This window comes from Apodemus sylvaticus, chromosome 23 (genome assembly GCF_947179515.1).
Source record: "Apodemus sylvaticus chromosome 23, mApoSyl1.1, whole genome shotgun sequence".
NCBI classification, from domain to species: domain Eukaryota; kingdom Metazoa; phylum Chordata; class Mammalia; order Rodentia; family Muridae; genus Apodemus; species Apodemus sylvaticus.
The window spans coordinates 15,229,709-15,251,862 of NC_067494.1; the positions used below are offsets into that span (position 1 = coordinate 15,229,709).

The window sequence follows — 22,154 nt, forward strand, 5'->3', positions numbered from 1 at the left end:
CTATTCAGTTTGATATAAACATCCAGAATGCTGGTAAGAGTCCAGTGATTCCATCTCAGCCTTAGGGTTTTCCACAGAAGACTTGAAAAAGGATTGAGGATTTTGTTTTATTCAATCCCCAAATAGTAATTCTTTTCATAATTTGACTGTCTGGTCTTAGCCATTTGGCTAACTGTTCCATGAATGTGCATCCATACATATACAATCACAGTTACAGACAGTATACACAAACACACAGACACACACAGACACACACACACACACACACACACACACACACACACACACACACACAGAGAGAGATTCCTGCCTCTCTTTCTGTTCTGTATCAATTCCTTTCTTATTATTGAAGTCAAACACCATAACTAACCAACATGTAGGAGGAAGGGACTATTTGTCTCAAACCCCACGCAGTTCCAGTAGGTAAGAGTCTATCACTGTAGTAGCAGGGAAGAGGGACAGGAGGAGCAGGAAGCTGAATCATTCCTTGAAACATGAACATGGTGTAGAGAAAACTCACTGGAAACTGTAAAGCCTCAAAACTTGTCCTAGTGTCATACTTTCTCCAACAAGGTCACACCTCCAAAACCTACCCAAATAGCAATATCTACTACAGATCAAATATTTGAACATCTAAAATTATGGTAGGTGTTTTTTATTCAAACCATCACATTATGTATATTTTATGTTTCAAGTATGTTTATCCTCTAGGAAGAAACCCTGTTCCTAGGTCATATATTAATTTTACCATATGTCTTTCTGAGACTTTCCATGGTGGAAACTCACTTGGTTTCTTAATATCTATCACATTATCTGACAACTGTATATTTTTAATTTCTCTTGCTAAATAACAACTCTTACTGTGCAGATAAATTCTGAGAAATTGATAGCTTACCTAGGATTCAGAGTAAAGAGGAGGACTGAATTGGAAACAAATGCAAAGCTGGAAAGCTCAGAAAATTCCAGATAACTCACATCTTTCAACTCCCTTATGCATCCACTCCAGCTTGGTACCCTCTCAAATTCCCACCAACACAAAGTAAAAAAGAAATCTTGCAGGCACTTAACATTTCCTGGGGGAGGGGAATTTGCAAGAGTAAGTCTTGAGGAAGTGAGCTTGTGTTTTCTTCCAGGAGAGACAACTAGGTTTATAAATATTATAATTCAACATCTGGTAGACATATTCGATCTACAACTCATAGGGCACATTCAGAAGACTGCAGCTATGAAAAGATCTACCACAAAAGAATACGTTTACTCAGAACAGTTAAGACTTTTTTCCCTGTAAACCAATTGCACAGTTTTTGACTTTGAATTCTGTGTGTGTGTGTGTGTATGTATGTATGTATGTGTGCTCACACACGTGCCATGTTGTAATGTCAAAAGTTTGGACATTCTGATAAGGTTTCTTTGCTAGAAATGAGTGAATTAACTATTTAAATCGATGCTGATCTTGAGGGCCAGGGGAGATGCCTTTCCCAGTGAAGTGTTTGCTACACAAGCATGAGGACCTGAGGCTAATTCCTATCACACACACACACACACACACTCACCCACACCCACACACACACACACACACACACACACACACACACACACACACACAAAACTGGAGACAGTGGCATGACAGTCATCCAAGAACAAATGAAGCAGAGACTGGCACGTCTCTATCACTTAATGACTAACAAGCCTTATAGAATCTGTTACTCTCAGGTTCCAGTGAGAAATCCCATCTGAAAAATAACTGAATTTGATGGCATCTGATGATGGATGGCCATCAGAGATCTTCTTCTGGTTTCCACACTTGTGTACACAATCCATAGACACATGTGCACCAGAAGTCTTCCGTGATTATACTATTAGCTGCACATTTCCCATCTCAGTTCATCCCTTCTTATCCTCAAGGACTATTCAAGGAGGACAGAGGACAGCTCACCCAAATGAATGAAGGGACCATTGTTGCTGTTTCAGAATATCAGAAAGAAAAGCATCGTACTGACTTCGAAGGCATTCGCCATCAGGGTGAGCCTCTGCAGGGTCTTATCTCACCGCTGGCGGCATTTATCTCACAGGCCTTCAACCTATAACAGAAAGGATATATATATGTCAGGGTGAGAAGAGATATACGCTGAAGGTAATTAAGTTATTTACATTATTCTCACTCCATATCCTCTGCAGACAGTTTCTCAAAAGCTAAGTGTTCACAAAAATAAATTTTCCCTTTGTTGGTAGATGTGATCACAATAGTTTATTCTCAGGGTTTGGGTCTATGGTGAACTAATAGTTTTTCCAGGCCTTGAACGTGGGATGAAATTGGACCTTGCACTGGGTAATAGAGTGAAACAAGGTTTGGGAAGTTCTAAGCCTCAAGCACCTTGAAACCTTTTTATTTGAAACATTTGAGATTCATTCTGCCGTGAACTAAACTACATACAATCAAAATTCATGTATTCAAGTTCTAATGACTAATGGGACTGGGTTTTTGAGATAGAGTTTTTATAGAGGCAACTAAGTTAAAATGAGGACTATCAGGTGGGATATAATCTTGTATAACTGTGAGAGAAAATAATCATTTTCACATCATTGAAAAAGTTTGAATTATACTCCTTGTATTGTTCCTCTAAAGGAACCATATCTGTTGATGCATAATCTCACTTCTAGCCTCTGAAATCATGTTTATCAATAATTTATACTATAATATCCAGTCAATCTACTTTTGTCATGGCAGCCAAAACATTTACTGTATCCTTTAGTCCAAACAAGTACATGAGATGTGGTCTCATTAATGTTGTTTTCTTTAGTAGACATCCATGCATGTACGCATACAACCTTCATTCAGGCATCTAGTATCCATATATGTTCCCATCCTAATAAGATCTAGCTATCTATGCAGGCTTCCAACGACGAAGACAAGTGTACATCTATACTTGTAACCATCAATCACCCACCTACCACTCCTAACTGCTATATATTCTCTTTGGAATTTTATTTTTATTTTATGTGCATAGGTCTTTCACGTGCATGTATGTCTGTATAAAGGTAGTGGGTTTCCGAAAACTGTAGTCACAGACAGTAGTGAACAGCCATGTGGGTGCAAGGAATTTAATGTGGGCCCTCTGGAAGAACAATGTTCTTAACTACTGAGTCGTTTCTCTTTCCCTCTACTAAGTTATAATTTACTTTTCTGTACATTAATAGTCCTTTTTTTGTCATCCTCAAAGACACAGCTCCCAGCTCGATGACACCCACTGTAGACCCTCTAAGTGGCATTTGGGATATTTTATAGCCTCACACAATAGCTTCACACCAGTGTCTGTTAGCTTATTGTTTGAAATATGTAAGTACTTCAGGTTCTAGTTGTTCCTCAGGACACAAGCCAGGTCCTGACAGCCCCTTGTGGGGATTTGACAACAGCTCAAACTTCAAGAGAAAAGTCACAATACAGTGGTTACTCTCTGATCTGAAGAGGAAGAATTTTCCAAAGCTGAATGATGCCTTAAAGGTGAATACAGCACTCAAAAAAGGTATATTTCTTTGGGATGAAAAGTTCTCTATATATCTGTTAAATCCAATTGGTACAAAGTTTCAATTAGTTTCACTGTCTCCCTGTTTAGTTTCTGTTTTCCTGATTGCTCCATTGGTGAGAGTGGAGTGTGGAAGTCACCCACAATTATTGTGTTAGGTGCAATGTTTGCTTTGAGCTTTAATAAAGTTTCTTTTATGAATGAGGGTGCCCTTGCATTTGGAGCATAGATTTTCAGGATTGAGAATTCTTCTTGTTGGATTTTTCCTTTGACCAGCAAGAAGTGTCCTTCCATGTCTCTATTGACAACATTAGGTTGAAAATCAATTTTATCTGATATTAGAATGGCAACTCCGGCCTGTTTCCTGAGACCATTTGCTTGTAGAATTGTCTTCCAGCCTTTTACTCTAAGGTAGTGTTTGTCTTTGACCCTGAGGTGTGTTTCCTGTAAGCAGCAAAATGTAGGGTCCTGTTTACGTATCCAGTCAGTTAGTCTATGTCTTTTTATTGGGGCATTGAGTCCATTGATGTAAAGAGATATTAAGGAATAGTGATTGTTACTTCCTGTCATTTTTGATGTTATATTTTAAATTTGATTGGTTAACTTCTTTTGGGTTTGATGAAAGGTTACTATCTTGCTATTTTCCAGGGTGAAGTTTCCCTCCTTGTATTGGTGTTTTCCTCCTATTATCCTTTGTAGGGCTGGGTTTGTGGATAGATATTGGGTAAACTTGGTTTTGTCATGGAATATCTTAGTTTCTCCATCAATGGTGATTGAGAGTTTTGCTGGATATAGTAGTTTTGGCTGGCATTTGTGTTCTCTTAGAGTCTGCATGAGATCTGCCCAGGATCTTCTAGCTTTCATGGTCTCAGGTGAAAAGTCTGCTGTGATTCTGATAGGTCTTCCTTTATATGTTACTTGGCCTTTTTCTCTTACTGCCTTTAATATTCTTTGTTTTAGTACATTTGGTGTATTGATTATTATGTGACGGGAAGTATTTCTGTTCTGGTCCAGTCTGTTTGGAGTTCTGTAGGCTTCTTGTATATTCATGGGCATCTCTCTCTTTAGGTTAGGGAAGTTTTCTTCCATAATTTTATTGAAGATATTTGCTGGCCCTTTAAGTTGTAAATCTTCACTCTCATATATGCCTATAATCCTTAGGTTTGGTCTTCTCATTGTGTCCTGGATTTCCTGGATATTTTGGGTTACAAGCTTTTTGCATTTTGCATTTTCTTTAACTGTTGAGTCCATGGTTTCTATGGTATCTTCAGCATCTGAGATTCTTTCTTCTATCTCTTGTATTCTGTTGTTGATATTTGCATCTATGTCCCCTGATTTCTTCCCAAGGTTTTCTATCTCCAAAGTTGTCTCCCTTTGAGTTTTCTTAGTTGTTTCTACTTCTGATTTTAGATCCTGGATGGTTTTGCTTAGCTCCTTCACTTGCTTGTTTGTGCTTTACTGTAATTCTTTAAGAGATTTTTGTGTTTCCTCTTTCATGACCTCAGCCTGTTGACCAAAGTTCTCCTGTATTTCTTTAAGTGTTTTTTGTGTTTCCTCATTATTGGCTTTTTGTATTCTCCTGGATTTCTTTCAATGATTTTTGTGTTTCCCTTGCAAGGGCTTCTAACTTTTGATCCATTTTCTCCTGAATTTCTTTAAGTATGTCCTTCGTGTGTTCCTGTACCAGCATCATGACCAGTGATTTTAAATCCAAACCTTGTTTTACTGGTGTGTTGGGGTATCCAGGACATGAAGGTAAAGGAGAATTGGGTTCAGATGTTGTCATATTGCCTTGATTTCTGTTATTGACGTTCCTGCGTTTGCCTTTTGCCATCTAGTTCTCACTGGTATTAGTTGATCTTGTCAATGCTGGACTCACCAGTGCAAGCTGCCCCTTCCCAGGTGGCCTCTGGTGCACAGCCTACCTCCTGCACTGCCTGGAGACAGGGTGCTGTGGCCCAGGCTGTTCAGCTCCAGGAGCAGACATCTGAAGGCTCCCACTGGGGCCTGCTGGATTCACCTGAGCACACTGACTTCTCCCCGCTGGCTGCCTGGAAGCCCCTCTTGCCTCTTGCAGGACCTGGAGATGTGGTGTTCCCAACAGGCTGATCTGGATCCGGAAGCGGACAGCTATCTTAACATCTTTTAAAAATAATTTTCTTAAAAAATTTAAAAGCTCAATGTTAAGAGCAAGCCATTTCTTGAGGTATAACTTTCTAATGAAAATGTTTTACAGATCTAAGTTTGAACTTTATTTTGAACCGCATCTGTATGAATCTGGTAAAAATGTTCTTTTGGCCAGAAACTCTCTAAGTGAGGCCTGCAAGACAAAGCTGCATCTCTCAAGCCTCTGCAGCTTTGAGCAGCTTTGAGGCAGCTCTGAGCTTTGTATTAACTCAAATGTAAATCTCCTGATCTGAGTTTGTTATCTCTAAGGCCAGACCTACACCCACCGGTCCTGCAAGGAGTAGCCTGCAACCAGACCCCATTGTATGGAGGTCACATAAGAAAGGGAACCTGTAATATCAAAGCATAACTACAATTTTTGAAAGCAAAACTCAGTTTTAAGCAATCTTTTCTCCTTAAAATTAGTGGCAAACACATTTTCATATTGTAAAGTTTGTCCATCATCTTGTGTTTGAATGTATGACAGTGTAACTTATTGAAGAGACATTATTTTAAATTGTATTTCTTATAAGTCCAATTTCCAGGCCAAGATTCACACAAAACACCATGCCAATTTAGAAGCATCTTAGAGGCCTGTATTTCCTGGGTTGTGTCATGCCACGTGTAGCTAGTTAAGATGGCTCCGACACTGAATCACCAGTTTTAAACTAACCTTTTCTTAATAACACTATACCTTTTAAATCATAACCAAGTAATTTATAACTCTATAGTCAAGATATGTAAAACATTTATACCTTTAAGACTAATTAGAAATAAAAATGAAGCGATCATACAAATCTCATAAATTGAAACCAAATACATTTTTTTTCTAGCTGTAAGTTCAGGGGAATAAAGCACTTTAAACCCAATCATCATCATGATAGACATTTTTCTAGGAGAATTAACCATTTCCACTTGTCTGGCTCCTGGCCCTTTAAGAAGCAGCTTTTTTTTTCCAGCTGTTTTTGACTCCTACCTTAGAAAGTAAGGCACCTCAAATTAGACTCCTCTGTGTAAACTGCAATTGGCAGGACTGCCAGCAAGATAACGCCTTTTTACCATTTTTTTTTTTACATAAAACATAAAAACAACCAATCATTCAGTCAAACAAAACAATAGACAACATGAATTGACACACATATAGACAAGTTTTGGTGCACCAAGGACAAACAATAGACAGAGAGGGAACTTGATGTCCCCAAAAGATTCAAATATCTTAACCTGAACTAAGGAGATCTCCAGTAGGTTTCAGAGAGAAAACAGGACATCTTCCGTTTTCCTGTCCTCACCAGGAGAGTTTTGAAATAGTTTCCAACCATTATTATTATTATTATTATTTTGATACCGTGTCCTACACATGGAAAAACTGCTTTTCTGCAACCTGCTTTTTTCTCTTGTTTAAGATTTAACAAGGGGGGAAAGGGGGGTGCCTAGGTTAACACACACACCTGTGGAGAGAGGTGGGAGGAGAGTCCAGGTCTTACATTCTGCCTGTGAGAGGTTTTTTTGCTTTTTGTTTTGTTTTTTGTTTTTTGTTTTTTGCTTTTTGTTTTTTGTTTTCTGGCCACCTCAGCAGCAGTCTCTGACTTCTACCTGCATGGGTCTCCCCTGTCCATTTTTGCCTAGTCCCTGTCCAGGGAGACAGCCCTGGGAAAGCATTTGTTTCAAAATAACCTCATTGGAACCACACATAAGGACTTTCATTTGAGAGAGAATGTCTCTTCCCCAGAGGTTAACAGGCAGACCAGGGACCACGAAGGGCTGAGTAGAGCCAGTATTTCCCTCTGTCCTCCCAAGTCAGCAACTTTGAGCTCTGGAGAGTATTTTTTTTTTTGATTGTCCAATCCCCTGCAGATGGGTCAGAGAGGCTTGCAAAGGCCAAGGGGGGGGGGGGCAAGCACTTTGTGGGATCACAGTAGAATCGGCACCTGAGTCTAAGATGCCCTCAAAGCTTTTACCGTTTATTTTAAGGCTGAGTATAGGACGATCTCTAGTGATTGCCTGGACCCAGTAAAGGTCTGAGGAACCTGGCTGAGAGGAGCCATGCTGCATGCCTATTGCTGGGTATAGGGTGGCGGGCCACGTGGTGGGGCTTGTTTTGGCTCTGGCTTTTTCTAGGCATTTGACTTTGAAATAAATCTTGAAGTTAGAGTGACCATTTGTCCCTCTTAGCTCCTTTAAGAGGGCTACTTGCTCTCTGCAGCTTTTCTCCTCCAAGTTGGCTTCCTCCCCAGGGGGTCTCTAAACTTAATGGCATATCAGCAAGGCATGGGTCCCTCAGGAGCAGAGGATGAAGAGAAGTTACAGGAGCCGGTGGCGTGCACTCAGTCCTGTCTATAATGACCTAGGAAGGTTTTGGAGAGTTCTTTTTAGGGGAAAGCAAGGTCACAGAAGCTGCCGAGACAAAGGGCGGAGGCAATATTCAGCAGGGTCCTCGTTCGCACTCTGAATGAACCCCCAGTAACTAAAGAATGTATCAGACATTGGTTCACCTGTACCTGTTTTTAAAATCTTATTAATTTCTTTACCAACCTTTTCTCAAGTTAGCGGGTGAATATCAGTTCCACTTAAAATTAACCAAGGACATTTCTCATGACAAAAAAAAAGAACTTAATTAAATCTTTTTTCTTAACTCTTATTCCTCTCTCCCTGAATTAAAGCTTGATTTCTCCTATGAATCAAGTCTCTTTAGCCTTTTTTTTTTCCCCAATGACAATCGGACAACAATGTTTGGCCACTCACCTGCCCCTCTAGCGACGCACGAGCGATGTGGTCTGTGGGGTCCTTGAATCCTCTTCCCGGGGTTTCTGCCTCATAGTCCGGTAGTTGACCATACTTCAGGTCCCTGTTCAGGCGCCACTGTAACCCATCCGGCGGGTCAGTTATTCAGGGTCCCGAAGGAGCACTACCTTCGGGTCAAGAGGGGGGGGTAGAAGAACGGAGACAGAGGTCTCGTTTAATGTTCTGGGGTACACAGGTTTTAAAGTTTTCAGGGGGGATGTGCCTCAAGGCAAGGAAAAGGAAGAGATAAGGGTCCTCCGGTGGAGATATCTGGTGTTTGCACAGGCTGGAGCCTACCACAGTTATCTCAGGACTTCCTTCCACTGCAATTAACAGAGAGACTCTTCTTTGTTTTACTCAGGACCTTTGCCATGGCAGCTCTCCAGGCCGAAGTGAGGATCTCTAATTTCTTCCCACAACAGAGGTTATGCTTGGGCTCAGCAACACGGACTTCCACTCACCAAGGCTGACCTGGCTACAGCTGCTGCTGAATGCCAGATCTGCCAACAGCAGAAACCAACACTGAGCCCCAGATATGGCACCATTCCTCGAGGTGACCAGCCAGCAACCTGGTGGCAGGTTGACTATATTGGACCACTTCCTCCATGGAAAGGACAGCATTTTGTTCTTACTGGAGTAGATACTTATTCTGGTTATGGATTAGCCTATCCTGCACGTAATGCTTCTGCCAAAACCACCATCCGTGGACTCACAGAATGCCTTATCTATCGTCATGGTATTCCACACAGTATTGCTTCTGACCAAGGAACTCATTTCACAGCCAGAGAAGTGCGACAGTGGGCCCATGATTATGGAATTCACTGGTCTTACCATGTTCCCCATCATCCTGAAGCAGCTGGTCTGATAGAAAGATGGAATGGCCTTTTGAAGACACAGTTACGGCGACAATTAGGTGGTGACAGCATGGAGGGCTGGGGCAAGTTCTTCAGAAGGCAGTATATGCTTTGAATAAGCGTTCAATATATGGTACAGTTTCTCCCATAGCCAGGATCCATGGGTCCAGGAATCAAGGGGTGGAAAAGGGAATAGTTCCACTCACTATCACTCCTAGTGACCCTCTAGGACAATTTTTGCTTCCTGTCCCCACAAATTTAAGTTCTGCTGGCCTACAAGTTTCGGTTCCAGAGGGGGGAGTGCTCCTACCAGGAGCCACAAGAAACATTCCATTGAACTGGAAGCTCAGACTTCCCCCTGGCCATTTTGGGCTTCTAATGCCCTTAAACCAACAGGCTAAGAAAGGAATAACAGTGTTAGGAGGGATGATAGATCCAGATTACCATGGGGAAATTGGATTGCCTCTCCACAATGGAGGTAAGCAGGATTATGTCTGGAGTGCAGGAGATTCCCTAGGGCATCTCTTAGTACTATCATGTCTTGTGAATAAAGTCAGTGGGAAACTACAACAGCCTAATCCAAGCAGGATGACAAAGGACACAGACCCATCAGGAATGAAGGTATGGGTCAATCCTCCAGGAAAAGAGCCAAGACCTGCTGAGGTGCTTGCCAAAGGTGAAGGAAATTCAGAATGGGTAGCAGAGGAAGGTAGTTATAAATACCAGCTAAGGCCACGTAACCAGTTGCAGAAACAAGGATTATAAGTAATATGAATGCTTCTATCTTGTTGTGTTGAAGATACATTTGTCTTTCTTCCAATCCCTTTAACATCAATTGGTATTGAAACACTAAAAGAATGTTTCCAAGGGACATTTCCCCATTGTAAATTTGCAAATGTGTTTGCGATTGTACGGGGAATAGTTATATCATGTTAGGCATATTCACAATCTTGTTATTGTTTCATGTGGACATGAGATATTATTTGTGTCAAATTGACAAGGCGTGGATTGTAGTGGCTATTCCTGGTTGTCAACTTGACTATATCTGGAATGAACTACAGTCTAGAATTGGAAGGCTCACCTATGATCCTAATTTGGAGGCTCAGAGATAATTGTAGCCTCAAATTAACTTACTATCTCCAAAGTTGCTTTTTGTCAGGGTATTTGGGGAGTATTATTTGGCTTAAACATCCCCATAACAGTCCACCACTGAAGGATGTCAGAGCAGGAATTTAGAGAGAGAGGCAGGAACCATGGGGGAACACTTGATGGTTTTCTTCCTTTTTCCTTTTATCCATCCTTCCTTCCTCTCTATATTCCTTCCTTCCTTCCTTCCTTCCTTCCTTCCTTCCTTCTCTCTCTCTCTCTCTCCCTCTCTCCCTCTCTCTCTCTCTCTCTCCTTTCTTTCATCTGATTTCTTATTCACTTTACACTCCACTCACTGCCCCCATTCCTGGTCACCCCTCCCACACACACACAATACTTCCCCTTCCCCCTTTCCATCCTCTCAGGATGGGACACCCTGGATATCCTTCTCCAACCTTGTCTGGGTATTTTGTTGAACAAAGAATGACACTAGGACACCAATCAATGCCTGGCTCCTCTACACTGCTAGGAATCTGCATGTGCCATTTAATAGTAGGGGCAGTGGGGTATTTAGCAGTTCTGGTATATAGCTGTCTATGTGAATGATTCTCAGGGCACACTGTGTCCCACTTTAATTTCTAAAACACTAAATGTTGCTCTGCAGAGCCATCCTGACTCAGAAGCTTTGAAGCCATTTCAGTCCCTGTGAGTTTGAACAGGTATGATCTGTGCATGCCCTACTGTGACCTCATGAGGATCCATTGTGAGAGTCCACCCAGCAGATATAAATAAGGGAGAGGCCTGCCCTGGATCTCTGAGGGTATAGAGAAGTGGAGTGGTGATTTACTTGTGAGATATACATTAGTGAGATTGTGTGAGGTTTTGAGATTCTGATTGTTTGATTTGTGAGTTGTGTGTGTGTGTGTGTGTCTGTGTGTGTGTGTCTGTGTGTGTGTGAGAGAGAGAGAGAGAGAGAGAGAGAGAGAGAGAGAGAGAGAGAGAGTCAGAGACAGAGATAGAGACAGAGAGACAGAGAGAGACTGTGTGGGTGTGAGGGTGAGTCTGTGTATAGATTAGTTGTGTGTTCTGTGTGTCTACCTGCTTGTGTGTGTCTGTGTGAATTCATCTACAAGCTTACATACAGTTACAGGGAAAGCCCAGGGTTAGGGTTAGGCTAAGGTTAGTGTTAGTGTTAGTGTTAGTGTTAGTGTTAGTGTTAGTGTTAGGGTTAGGGTTAGGGTTAGGGTTAGGGTTAGGGTTGGGTTAGAGTTGGGTAAGGGTTGGGTTAGGGTTAGGTTTAAGGTTAGGTTTAGGGTTAGGTTTAGTGTTAGTGTTAGTGTTAGTGTTAGTGTTAGGGTTAGCTAAATGTTCAGTGCGGTGCTAAAGGTATGTTGAAAACTTAATTTCTAAAACAGAGTCATTCACTGGCCTCTTATTGCCACATAGGCTATGTTTTGACCAAGGAGCCTCTGGATCTGCCTGTGTTTGGAGATTCAAACTAGGGAGGGACATTAATTAGGCCTGTTTTGTTTGGTGGGTCATTTGTTTAACTTTTGTGGTGGGCAGTGGTACTTTGCATTTAAGTCCAAACCTTAGGCTTGAACAGCAGGTTCTACACTGAATGAGACATCTTTCTAAGTCATGGACACTTGGGTTACTACTGTAAGATTTCCTTCTTTGTTTTTCTGTTTCTATTCTTATTTTCCTTCTGCTTTTATTTGTCTTGAATGGTTAATATGTTTGGGGGCCTTTTTTTTTCTTTTGTATAACAGGATATTTGCTATAAATTTCAAATTTTAAAAATATATTTTTTCATTTTTGGTTTATTTAAACTTTTCCTTTAAAAACCATTATTGAGTACTGGTGGTGTTATTGACCGCTAGAGATAAGGCATAATTGGATGTGGTTAGTTATGGTTTCCAATTCTTTTCATTTCTCTGGCTTGCTTTTGACTTTTGCTTTTTTGCTTCAATTTAATGAGTTTTACATGCTTCTCTTTCTGTTTTGATTACTTGAGGGGTCCTGGCTTTGCTTTGATTTCCTTGGTATTTTAATTAGTTGGCCTGGTTTGGGGTGTTGGTCTTCAATTTTTATGTTATTTTGTAAATATTTTCTCAATCATTTCTTTCTTCTATTCATGTTCATTCTGATACTCTAGTTCTCTTCTCAGTTTTATCAGATAGCATCCAGTACATTACTGAGCTGTGGTCTGTCTATTTTACTAGATTGTGAGCTAGTCGTGGTTTAGGGATCAAGACTGGGTTCCTCTGCCTGTGTCATCGTGGGTCTAGGTTAAAGCTTCTTGTTTCAGTGGTTTTCACTTTGTCTTTTGTTTTTACTTTGGATCCCACTGATTTTGTTACTCTCATCCCTCATGTCTCTGTAAGTTTCTTTATATCTCCTTTCCTTTCTCCCCAGGCCTCACTGCCTTTGGCAGTAGCACTGCTACCAACTATGTACTCCGATAGTGACTCGGAGTCATCAGAGTCCAACACTGTGGTCACCATGTTCGAGGAGGAGGTGTTCACCAGGCAGTACACGGTGTTGAAGACCTTGGGCCAGGGTGGCACTTCCGATGTGAGGCTGTGCTCCCACCGCCTTACAGGTGCCCCAGTTGCTGTCAAGGCTCTTTTGAGGGAGAGGTGGTCGGACCCAACAGTGCCCGAAGCGGACATTATGAAAATGCTCAGTCACCCAAACATCGTCTCGCTTGTGCAAATAATTGAGACAGAACACACAACTTACTTAATTATGGAAGTTGCCAGAGGAGAAGAGCTACTTAAACGAGTCCGGGACGCTGGATGCCTGAAAGAAGATGAAGCTAGGAGCATATTTGTTCAGCTGCTCAGTGCCATAGGCTACTGTCATGGTAAAGGTGTGGTGCACAGGGACATAAAGCCTGACAATATCATAGTGGGTGAGGATGGAAAGGCTACACTTATTGATTTCAGCCTCGGAGACACATTCCTACCTGGACAAAAACTGGAAAGGCTGTGTGGAGCCTTCCAGTTCATTGCTCCAGAGATCTTCCGAGGCCTACCCTACGATGGCACAAAAGTAGATATGTGGGCCTTGGGGGTCATTTTATATTATATGACCACCGGATTCCTGCCATTTGGAGGAGGAACCCTGTCGGAACTGAGCAACAAGGTGATGAATGGAAAATATCGTACACCGGATCATCTCTCCGACGATATTAGGAGCATGATTAGCCTCCTGCTAACTGTCAACCCAAGGCAGAGGCCAAATGCGCAAGAACTCGTAAGCCATCCATGGCTCCAGCAAGGGGGAAAGACTTTGACATTCCATTACAACAGTGACACCAGATTCCCAGACCCTGATATAATGGGGGCCATGGAAAGCATTGGCTTTCATTCCCAAGACATAAGAGAAGCTTTAAAACACAAGGAGTTTGACGAAACTAGGGCAACATACCACCTATTGAAAACCCTAGCAAATCAGGATGATGGCACTTATGTGCAAAGAGATGTCACTAACCCAGGAGTGACACCTTTCCCTTCACCAACAGACCCTAACACTTACCCTCTGCCTCCCAGGAGAAGGGCCAGTGAACCTTCCCTGAAAATACTAGTGTCATCTACTGGACAACGTCCTGGGGAGACAAATGCCCCTGTTGCGCCCAAGAAGACACCCCCTATGGGCAGTCGTCAGCAAAGAAGAATGACTGCCCCTTGCATCTGCATCGCTACTTACACTGTCGTGGAAGTAATCGAAACCCTCGATAACACCTTCTCCTCTAGCTCCCAGTTCGAAAAGGCCCCAAGTGAGCCAGAAAGAAGGAGACCGTTCACTCCAAGACCCCCGCAGCCTCAGGGATGGGCCAAATGGAAGAAACGAATTTCGAATTGCATCAGGACTCTATGCTGCTGCTGCATGTCACCTGACACGACAAGCCGGAGGAAGGTGTGCCCCCAAAAGAGAGAGGACACCCCGAAGATGACAAGAGGTACAAGGCATCTTTCAGGTACATTTTTATATTTGCTAAATCTATTTTTTTACTAATATTTGCATATAGACAGTTCACTATTAGGTTCTTGAAGTACAGTGACTTAAATCTAGTTCTATCTAGATAGTGTGGGATGTGGACCCTCCTACAATTAAACACAAGTACAATACTTTCTTATTCCAGAAGTGTAGAACCAGAAAACCATCAAATCAAATCAAAACCAAAATCCACTAGTGTAACTCAGTTCCTGTGGCTCAGCTCAGTGTCCCAAGCACAGGACTCTGGATCTTCTGAGATGCAAATGGTTTTGGGCCACACCCCCTCTGGGTTTCTTTTGTCCACAGCCCACACATCCTGTCTTCTCCTGTCAGATGTAATCGGTCCACACCTATCATTGATATGGTTATCACTGAGTCATCTCCAATGTGTTCAGGGCTGCACTGTAATGAGGCTACACCTTCAACAATGGACTCTTCTGGCCTCTCACAGCACCAAACTGGGGCTGTTTTCTACCTCCCCTTTGACCCCTCAGCTTTCAGGCTGCCCAAACCAATACCACCCGGGAAATTCTTACACAAGATCTTGTTTGACTTCCAGCATGAGAAGCAGACTTTGTCACCATTCAAACAGACTTCTCTTGAGATATACCAAGGAATTGCTTTTGAGAAGATTTTAGCTCTGTGATGCCTCTGTCTTCTTAATCATGTCAAGTGTCTCAGCCAAAGATGAGTTGCAGCAATTGTCCTGGCTCATCGAAGTTTCCCTTTAATGTCCTGCTCTCTTGTTAATCAAAGCTGGTTCTTTGCCCCATGTCCCCCACTGATCAGTACCCAGAGATTACCAAATCAAATACAATGCAAACTACAGTGGTGATCCTATGTAAAGTTCCTGGGCATTCGACTTCAATCATTAATAAAATGGCCCACAAACTTGCCCACAGGTAATCTGACAAAGGAAATTTTTTCAGCAGTTTTCCTGTTCAAGGTGATAGTAGCTCATGTCATTCTAACAAAAATCTAACCAGCACACCTCTGAAGTGTAGTTCCCCCTAAACTTCAGAACAAAGCATATTTGTTTACAAGACTCTTTTTGAGATTTTAAGGTTGGGCTGGTCCTTTAATTCCTAGAACAGGGAGAAAATAAGAGCAAAGTAACCCAAGAATAAGATTATCCTCTGAATCTAACTAGGAGGTCCATTTCCATCTACCACAGTTTTGACTACTGTTTTTCCTGTGATATAAAAACACATATAGTGGGAATGGGGAGCCAGAATTTCCCTCAGTGAAGCTCATTCAGGTGAAAGGTGAATTGGATGCCAATGTGGCTGCCTGAAAGGTTGTTCCCACACGACTTAGCTTCATGTTGTGTGCCTCCTGATTTGATGCTGTTACACCCCACATACTTTTGCCACACCTCTCACGTTCTCCTTGGGTTTTACAGCTTTGTCCTGATTGGCCTCTCCTCACACCAGCACATGCAAGAAGCCCCTCCCATCAGTAGATAGGTCTACATTTTCTCAGTCTTCCTCTCAATGGCTCTTGCTTCTCTGGCTGATGACCCAAGGTACCTGACATCCGAGGAGAATGGAGACTTCGGAGCCAGACCCATAAGCCTGCCTGCCAAAGAAAGGAGGGAGGCTGCTGCTGCTGTCAAGACCTTCTGGAAGTGGACCACCCCAGACCTGATGCTCCAGCTCAGGCTGCGAATAGTGATAGTTATATCAAATAAAGATAATTTGCTTATTCTCAATGATTTTCAAAGGTTGTTAGGATATATTAATTGGTTTTATCTTATAGTAACCTCATCTTAAGCTTGACACAGGAGGACTTAAAACTCTGTTTTCCATGTAGATAAAAATTAACTGGCAAAGAGCAAATAACTTTACAGATAGTAGAGAAGGCTACTGTAATCAGCTGTTTACGATATGTGTTCACTGCCATTCCTTGCAAAGGGAACATTAATGTAGAATCACCCTTTCACATCTCCACGAAAAGTTTTAACATTCTCCAATAAATATACTGGTGTGTTAATAACGTGTTGTAAGACAAAATCATAAAAGTATGCTAAAATGAATGTTTTAAGGACCTGATGAAATATTTGTTCCTTGTTTCAAACCGCAATCAAATTGGTTATTGCAGAAGACTGATAGTTCAGAGGCCATATCCAGAACATGGTACCATCCCAGAAGCAGACCACACCCAACATTTTCCTCTGCAGCCAGCCACATGGTATTTAGTGAATCATGTCAAATGAACTGGGCCTAGAAAGCCCCCATATACTTAGAGCTATAAATGAAGTAGGAAGTCATGGTTTCTTTGGAAAGTCAGTTGTGGCAGACGGTGTTTTGCTGGAACAGATATGGAAGGAGTGTTGTCTGAAGCAGACACAGACGAAAGGAAGCTTTGCTAAATCAAGCATATGAAAAGATGCATGAGAGAGGATTCTTCTCTAAACACATCCATGTATTGGTTCCCCTTACATTGCCTAGCTGAGCTCCATTTGTCATGACTCCATAGAGAGAAATGCACCAAAATCCTTCTGGTGGTGTTCAGGTGGCTTCTTGCCACTTCCTCAGACTGGGGTCAATTGGCAGAGTGATGTCAACTGATACAGACTTACAGGGAGTGTTGCTAAGACAGACTTAATGTGCTGAGGCAAGGCCCCTGGAGGACACATGATGTTCTGAGGGAATATAAAAAGGACTGAATGGACAGTGGCAGGGCCTTTACAGTGCTTTTTGGTCTCCAGACTTCCATGATTGTCCCTTCAGTGAGAGAGGTGTGGCAGAGAGCGTCTGCTGGCATTCCTGTCAGTCTTGGTCACTCCTGCTGGCTCCAACCCTGAGTCACCAGTTTTAAACTAACTTTTTGTTACCAACATTATACCTTTTAAATCATGCCCAATAACTTATAAGCCAATACTTTATAGTCAAGACATGCAAAAACTTATACCTTTAAGACCAATTAGACATAAAAATAAAGTGACGACAGGAATCCTATAAAATTAAACCAAGTTTTTTCTAGCTGTACTTTCAAGAGAAAAAAGTACTTTGAACCCATAATCACAATTGTAGAGATTTCTCTAGGAAAAATAACCATCAACCCATTTGCCCTAGAATTTGAGATGCTGCTGGCTCTTTTAAAAGCAGCTTTTTACTCCAAGTTTAATGTGAGGCACTTTAAATCAACCCCTGCCGTGTAAACTGAGACTGAACGGGTCACCAGCAGATGAAGTTTTACCATTTTTTTTAAAACATAAAACATTCAAAGAACGAAAGAGAGACAGACACAAATTGGCAAATTGGTGCACCAAAGCCGGACAATGCACAGAGCAGAAAGCACATTTGTATAAATATGTAACTGCTTGTACTTACAAGGATCCCGTTACCTTCAGGGGAGTTGTAGCTCCACTCAGGGTGGCAGAGAGGGAATCCATAAGAGCTCGGTTGCCATTCTTGCTGTGAGGCATATGTATGCTCTGAGGGGAAATGTCACTGCAGGGGCCAGAGGTGGGGACAACTTGTCAACTCCAGTCCCCATAGCTGGTCCAGAACCAGCCTTAGAAGATGGGGCTGAAGGGGCGGGTGGTGTCCTCTGTGAATTCAAAGAAAGAGGGTAGGGAGAAGGGTCTAAAAGGAGGAGATCGGCATCAGGATCTGATAAGATTGTAACTTGGGGGTCTCCTGGAGAGCATAAGTCCCCAACAGCAGAGGTCCTGTGGAGGATAAGAAGCAATGGGCCCAGGAGGGCAGAAAGGTGGCTAAGTCCTCCCAGACAATGATATGTGGGACTTGGTCTGAGTGACTTGCAGACCCAGTCCTAAAAATTTGTCAGAGTCAGAGTAGAAGCAGCCAGTCCCATGGATTCAAACAGTCATAAGTCCAAGTCCAAAAACAAAACAGAGGACACTAAGACAGTAAAAAACAACCGCCCAGCAACCACCACAAAAGAAAAACAGACTCAGATGGCTGAGGGCAGAATCCCCCTTTGCCCACATGGAGATGAACCCTATCACATTCTTTCTCCCAGTGGGAAACCAGAACATCCTCCCAGTCCCCCAAAGTCCCCACAGCATTCCAGCACCTCTGCCTGCCATTCTGGCAACTACAAAAACAGACTCAGATGGCCAAAGGCAGAATCCCCCTTTGCCCACATGGAGAAGAACCCTATTGGATTCTTTGTCCCAGCGGGAGACCCGAGGGTCCTCCCAGTCCCCCAATATTGCCACAGCATTCTGGCAAGTCTGACGGCCATTCTGGCAACTACATATCAAAACCAAAACTACAGACCAAATGTGGCCTTTAGGAGAAAAAAAGAAAGAGGCACACAACACAAACACACAGACAAAAATGACAGACATGTATCCCACATTACCTTGCTTGAGTAAACCTCCCCATACACTGCGTCTGGGGCTTGAGGAGGGAAACTTCCCGGGCAATGAATCATATGTAAGAGTCTGTCGGAAGACACCGCCACACTCAATAAGGCCACAGAAACCAGAATCACTACAATCTGCAAGAGGTTTATTGTTCCACTGTACACGGGGCTCCCTCAGCACACAGGCAGGAGATCCTGAGCTCACTAAGACTACCCTTTTTATGAACATTTTGGCAGGGAGTTCAGGGGTCCCCTAAGTTGGACAACTGTGACTGGTTACCCTAAGCAACATTTAAAATTATTGGTCACCTCGAGAAGGGAGGTTGTCTCTGCAATTTGGCCCTGTCCTGCCCACCTTGAAGCAGTTGTGGTGTTTCCTGGCTTTGTCTTTTTGTTGAGTCACTTCCCTCTCTGGCCTCAACCTAGGCAGGCTGCTTCTGTATAGGCCTTATCCTCCCCCAGGCAGTCCTGGGCAGAATGCAAAGTTTCAGTCCAGCTTTGAGCCCCCATTCTGGGTTGTGGGGAGCTGGCCTGCTGTTTCTGACAGGGTTCTCACAAGGTGTCACCTGACCAAGCCCGCTCACTCAGTCAACAGGTTCTCCAGTGCAGGAGTGAGGATTGAAAAGAAAGAGACAATTAGACAAAACTGCAGTATGACCTCAGTCAATTCTGAGACTGAAGGCAGGTTTAATAATTCTCAATCCATTTTTGTACCAATTTAATTACATGCAGGAATTAAGATCAATAGTAGTACAATGAAGAACAAGCAAGACAGTAAACACAAAATTGTCAAGGCAATAAGCAAAGTTCTGTGACACTTGTTTCCCTTTGTCAGAATGACCAAAACACCTGAGGTTGCTTCCTTGTCCAAGCCCAGAATCTTGCCTGAAGCTTGCTTCTCTTGTTCCACTCTAAGTTAAACATTCCTGTCATAACCTACGTCCCTCTAATGCCAAAATGTCAGATTCCTGCCTGAAGCCCATGTCCCTGGTCAATGTCAAGTTCCTTCCAGGCAGCACAGCACCCCAAGAAGGCTCTGCACATAGGTTAAAGCTTCTTGTCTCAGTGGTTTTCACTTTGTCCTTTCTTTTTACTTTGGATCCCAGTGATTTGTTACTCTCATCCCTCATGTCTCAGTAAGTTTCTTTATATCTCCTTTCCTTTTTACCCAGGCATCAATGCCTTGGGCAGTTGCATTGCTACCAACCATGTATTCAGACAATGAGTCAGAGTTATCAGAGCCTGACACTGTGGTCAGCATGTTCAATGAGGATGTGTTCATGATGCAGTACACAATGTTGGAGACCTTGGGAGAGAGTGACACTTCCGACATGAGGCTATGCTCCCACCACCTAAAAGGTACCCCAGTTGCTTTCAAGGCTCTCCTGAAGAGGGAGAAGTGGTTGGAGCTAACAATGCTGGAAGTCTAAATCATGAAAATGCTAAGACACCCAAATATTGTTTCCCTTGTACAAGTTACAGAGACAGAACACACAATTTATTTAATAATGGAAGTAGCCAGGGGAGAAGAGCTACTTAAACGAGTCTGGGACGCTGGATGTCTGAAGGAAGATGAAGCTAGGAGCATATCTGTTCAGTTCCTCAGTGCCATAGGCTACTGTCATGGTGAAGGTGTGGTTCACAGAGACTTAAAGCCTGACAGTGTCATAGTGGATGAGCAAGGAAAGGCTACAATTATTGGCTTTCAGCTTAGATGCCAGATTCACGCCTGAGCAAAAACTGGAAAGACTGTGTGCAGCTTTGCAGTTCAATGCTCCAGAAATCTTTGGAGGCATAGCCTATGATGTCCCCAAAAGTAGATATGTAGGCCTAGGGTGTCATTTTATACTACACAATGACCCGATTTCTTCCATTTGGAACAAGAACCTTGTCTGAATTGAGCATTAAAGTAATGCAAGGGAAATACCAAATATCTTACAATCTCTCTAAAGACTTAAGGAGCATGAAGCAAGTCTTTCACATTACATTCCAACAGAGGTACCAGCTTCCCAGACCCTGACATAATGGAGTCCATGGAAAACATTGGGTTTCATTCGCAGGACATCAGAGAATCATTAAACAAAAATAGTTCAATGAAACTCTGGTTACCTACCACTTATTAAAAACCCAGGCATGTCAGGACAATTGCTTGGACATCATTTTATACTACATGACTACTGGATTGCTTCCATTTAGAGCAGGAACCCTGTCTGGATTGAGCACTAAAGTAATGCAAGGAAAATACCAAATACCTTGCAATCTCTCTAAAGACATAAGGAGCATGATAAGCCTCTTATTAACTATCAATGCAACGCAGTGGACAAAGGTACAAGACCTCCTAAGCCATCCATGGTTTCAAGACTTTCACATTTCATTAAAACAGAGACACTGCCTTCACAGAACCTGACATAAGAGGGGCCATGGAAAGTAGTGGGTTTCATTCGCAGGAAATATGAGAATCATTAAAACATAGCTTAATGAAACTATGGCTACCTACTACCTCATGAAAACCTAGGCATGTCAGGACTATGGCAACTATATCCAAACACATTTAATTAATCCAGGAGTGACACCTTTCCCTTGAATAGCAGATCCTAACATTTTCCCTCTGCCTCCCAGAAGAAGGGCCAGGAAACCTTTCCTTAAGATATTAGTCTCATCTACAGGAAAACATCGTCTAAAACAAAGTGGGGAGACTAATGTCCCTCTTCCACCCACGAAGGTGCCCCCCTAGGGGAGCCGTCACCAAAGATCAATGACAGCCCCTTGTGTTTGTTTAGGAACTCACACTGTGGTAGAAGTGATAGAGGTACTAGATAACAGCTTTTGCATTATCTTTCAGGCCGAAAAGGCCTCAAGTGACCCAGAAAGAAGGAGACCTTTACTTCCAAGATCCAAGCAGCCAAGGTGCTCTGAGAAATGGAAGAAGAGAATTTCAGCATGCATCCGGGCCATGTGTTGCTGCATGTCACTGACACAACCAGTCGGAGGAAGGTATTTCCCCAAAAGCATGAGGACAACCCTAAGATGACAAGAAGTACAAGGCATGTTTCAGGTACATTTTTATATTTGCTTTATCTAGTTATTTTTACTAATGTTTTGGATATAGACAGTTCATGATTACGTTCTTGAAGTACACTGACTTATATCTAGTTATGTCTAGATAGTTTCGGATGTGGACTCTCATAAAATTAAACACAAGTGCAATACTTTCTTATCCAGAAGTATCGAACCAGAAAACCATTGAATCAATTCAAATCAAATCAACTTTGATTAAAAAGAACAATATATTCCTCCTTAGTCTCCAAGGTCAAGTAGGATTGACAGGTATCTCTTATAAAGTGTTATTTGTGTGGGAGGAATCACCGTTTCTGTTGTTCAGGGAGGCCGTGAGACTCCA

General features: G+C 42.5%; 2 protein-coding genes across 3 annotated transcripts in view; both read left to right on the plus strand.

Moving 5' to 3' along the window:
* LOC127673838 (histocompatibility antigen 60b-like) overlaps positions 1–22,154 on the plus strand; it is a 344,893-nt gene that overhangs the window by 72,738 nt on the left and 250,001 nt on the right. The gene's annotated exons all lie outside the window — the stretch shown is intronic.
* The window catches only part of LOC127673835 (sperm motility kinase Z-like), a 91,022-nt gene continuing 81,703 nt past the window's right edge, over positions 12,836–22,154 (plus strand). Inside the window, exon 1 of the mRNA XM_052169585.1 lies at positions 12,836–14,335. Within this exon, the coding sequence (XP_052025545.1) occupies positions 12,866–14,335 (1,470 nt within the window). The 5' untranslated portion in view covers positions 12,836–12,865. The remainder of the gene's footprint in view (positions 14,336–22,154) is intronic.